We start from the raw sequence: 3,428 nt of genomic DNA on the forward strand, positions 1-3,428 counted from the left end.
CCGATGGCTGTTGCTGCACTCCTTCGATTGATACCTTAGACAATCCTATCCATTTTTAATTATCTTATCTGTCAAGGCTCAACAAGCACCATACCGGCATTGACACATACCGGCATTGACAACAGGGAGAAAGAGCACTGCAAGGGAACAAACAAACTTCTACACTATCCATAGCACAAACAAAGTTCAGTCAAAATATAATACAAAGTTACATTGTTGAAGTTGCAACTTTGCTCTGTAGTAGTAAAATGGTAGGTTCCCCACACAAACTGATACTGATCTCCAAACTCATATATGATCATAATTTAATAAAACTTCAAGCTGCCTAGAGATATTCAACATGTTTCGCAACACAATGACCAAAATAAATAGCAACAATTAAAGAAAAACAGAAATAGTTGATGATACAAGATAAGGAAGAGCTTTTAACCAGACTAACCTTATACTCACTAATATCATCCCTGACTGAACTCAGAAGCTCTGCATGCGACTTCATTGAGTTTATGTTTCCCTTGATTCTTCTAAATTCCTAAAAGAGAAAAACACCATTTCTTCATGGGACAGATGAATGTTGAGTATCACAAGTAATATTACACTGATAAGGTTCTGTATAAATGTCACACACACACAAAAATAGAAAAAAGGTCACTGTGTAAATGTTGAAGCCACATGACTGAGCTAGCAGTAAAACACAAACCACTTTTCCTGTTTCCCCATGAAAGAGGATATTTGTTAAGAGGGTTTCCGAAATTTTTCAGTTGGAAAGTAAAATTGAGCTGGACTATTGACGTTCTTCAAAATATTATAAAATTCTTTTTTTTTTAAAAAAAAAGTGACATTTCCAGAAGACAACATAAATCAGATAGTTTTTTTAAGACAACTGTAAACCATACTAAACTGAGTACAATTGATAAAAGTAAAATGCAAGGGGGTAAAAAGAAGTTAATGACAGAAAATAAACCTGGGTAAACTCAAGTAGAATATCTCTATGCCTTGCAAGCTTCTGAGTTACAGAAGTTGCTGGTGCAGCAGATGCAGCACATCGACTCATTGCATCATTTATATCCAATAGCTTCTCAAGCAAGGATTGGATTTCCATTTCCATGGACTTCCATGATCTGCTGGACCCAACAGAGGGGGACCCAGAATCTACATATCCTGATTTCAAAATATAGATCCTCATAAGGGAGGCCCACTGACCAAGGTATTATGCATTTAAATTTGAAGATGATAAACCATTATGTGGAGTGCCATTTTCAAAATCATCTGTTAGTTTTTTGTAGCACCGGAATGTAAAGCACCATTTCTTCTAAAAGCATACAATTTGCACATGGATATTTTGACAGCAGAATGTGATGCACAAAAATAGAAAGACAAGTATTTTCTACTTCTATCTATATGCATATTAACTTGGGTTTTGGAACGCTATTCATTTTGGGTTCATAATCTTCTCCATAATGCTTAAGAGCTTGGGGGGATATACCTGAATAAAGTGCCACTTTCTAAATCACGAGTCTACTGAGTCGATTGAATTCAAGCCATTAGAAAAGTGGTCGAAATGCCATATGCCCTATAGTGGTTTCCAGTTCTCAAACGATATAACCCGACGAAGAAACCCACGAGGGAGACCGTGCGAGGGAGACAGATGCGGGAGCTAGGGTGGAGCGACATATGGTGACTGGCGGAACCGTAGGGAGGCTGAGGGAGGCGATAGCTATGGCTGGAGACGGCGGAGGGGCACGGATCTGTGTTACGATCCCACATTGACTAAGTATGGGATTAGTTGATGGTTTATAAGCTCCTAGGCACCCTTCCCTTGTAAGCTAGTTTTCAAGGGTGAGTTCTACCTAGTGGGTTCATAACAAATGGTATCAGAGCCACCCCACATCTAAGGCCATGTTGCGACAATTGCAATCGTGCGGCACGGGGGGTGATGCCGGCATGGCAGTGTTCGCCCGGAGCTAGGAAAAGACCTAGCGCACAGCCAGCCCGTGTGAGCGCCGGGACCGCCGTGGACGTCGGTTGCGGAGCGTGGTGGTTGTTACGATCCCACATTGACTAAGTATGGGATTAGTTGATGGTTTATAAGCTCCTAGGCACCCTTCCCTTGTAAGCTAGTTTTCAAGGGTGAGTTCTACCTAGTGGGTTCATAACAATCTGCTGCTATCCGAGAGGGAGACACAGAGAGAGAGAGAGAGAGAGAGAGAGAGAGAGAGAGTCGGAGAGAGGGCAAGGAGCTGAGGAGGAAGACCCACGGTGGCTTGACAGCAAGGGGAGCCGTTCGCGGTGGCGGTGGCCCAGCAAGGCGGAGAGGCTCGACAGTTGAGAGGAGAGCGAGAAAGTCGAGAGTCGTGAGGAGTGTTTAGAGAATGGAGCGGGGGATTTAATTTTATTAGTATTTGCAGCGGATTATTATCGCCGCAAATACTTTTACACTGCCGGCAATACTAACAACGGAGAATTAAAATGTTGGGCTATTTGTGGCGAGAAACAGTCGCCGGAAAAATAATAACCTCGTCGCCAAAACTCATTACCCACGAGAGCAATACAATTCTGGTTAAGACTATTTGCGACGAGGAAATGTCGCCGAATAAAATTGATAACCCTGTGGCAAAAACTAATAACCTACGAAAGGCGGATTTTTTTGTAAGTTTATTTGCTACGATTTTTAGTCGCCTCAAAAAGTGTTTATTTCGTGGAAAAAAGTTGTTTTCTCATAAAGTTTTACTCGCCAACGTTATCTCGTGGCAAAAGGCTTGTCTTTTTTTCCACGAACAGTTTTCGTGTCATCAGCTTACTATTTGCAACGATCATGTATCTTGGAAAAAGAATTCGTGGAAAAAACTCATATTTGTTGTAGTGAACACTAAATCCGGTTGCTGTTATTTTGAGGAAGATATGGGATAGAAGAAACGCTTTTATTTTTATAAATAAGTTTGGTTGTCCAAAGAAAATTATGACAGCAGCAGCTACAACTCTAGAAGAATTCATGCATGCTCAGGATCTGCCAAGTGAAAGGGAAGCTAACTCATAAGTTGCAAGAAACAGTGCCAAGTGGTTTAAACCTGATTTGGATGTGATGAAGACAAATTGGGATGCAGCAGTGGACAATAAAAATATAAAAGTGAGCATTGGGATCATTGTAAGAAATTCTGAAGGAGATCCTATGCTTTCTCTATGTTTGAGATACAATTTTCTTACTATTGCGGATGCTGCTGAAGCTTATACATTCTCTAAGAAGGGCTATGGAGTTATGCACTGAGATGGGATTCTCCCGCGTTGTTTTTGAGGGGGATGCTAAGAACATCATTCAAGCTACTAATGGGTTGAAGAGGACTGAACCAAACTTGGACAGATTATTGAAGATAACAGATGTATGCTTCATGGAAATCCTGGTTGGAATGTGAGTTTTGTTTATAGGGAAGCAA

General features: G+C 41.0%; 1 protein-coding gene across 1 annotated transcript; it reads right to left on the reverse strand.

Annotated features, from left to right (window-relative positions):
• Positions 1 to 13: 13 nt before the first annotated feature.
• Positions 14 to 1,214, reverse strand: LOC108994616 (Golgi SNAP receptor complex member 1-2-like). Its single transcript, XM_035692574.1, has 2 exons — positions 962 to 1,214; positions 14 to 529 (listed from the first exon to the last, which is right to left on the reverse strand). Exons 1-2 carry the CDS (start codon positions 1,181 to 1,183, stop codon positions 326 to 328), a joined length of 426 nt encoding a protein of 141 aa, XP_035548467.1. The 5' UTR covers positions 1,184 to 1,214; the 3' UTR covers positions 14 to 325.
• Positions 1,215 to 3,428: the final 2,214 nt, after the last annotated feature.

Source organism: Juglans regia, chromosome 7 (assembly GCF_001411555.2).
Source record: "Juglans regia cultivar Chandler chromosome 7, Walnut 2.0, whole genome shotgun sequence".
NCBI classification, from domain to species: Eukaryota; Viridiplantae; Streptophyta; class Magnoliopsida; order Fagales; family Juglandaceae; genus Juglans; species Juglans regia.

What these genes read in the sequence shown, in the direction of transcription:
- LOC108994616 (XM_035692574.1), bottom strand. Translation starts at nt 1,183, where the DNA reads ATGAGGATCTATATTTTGAAATCAGGATATGTAGATTCTGGGTCCCCC. An exon ending in TTCTACTTGAGTTTACCCAG is followed by an intron (nt 530 to 961) that starts GTTTATTTTCTG and finishes TTTCTCTTTTAG; the next exon opens with GAATTTAGAAGAATCAAGGG.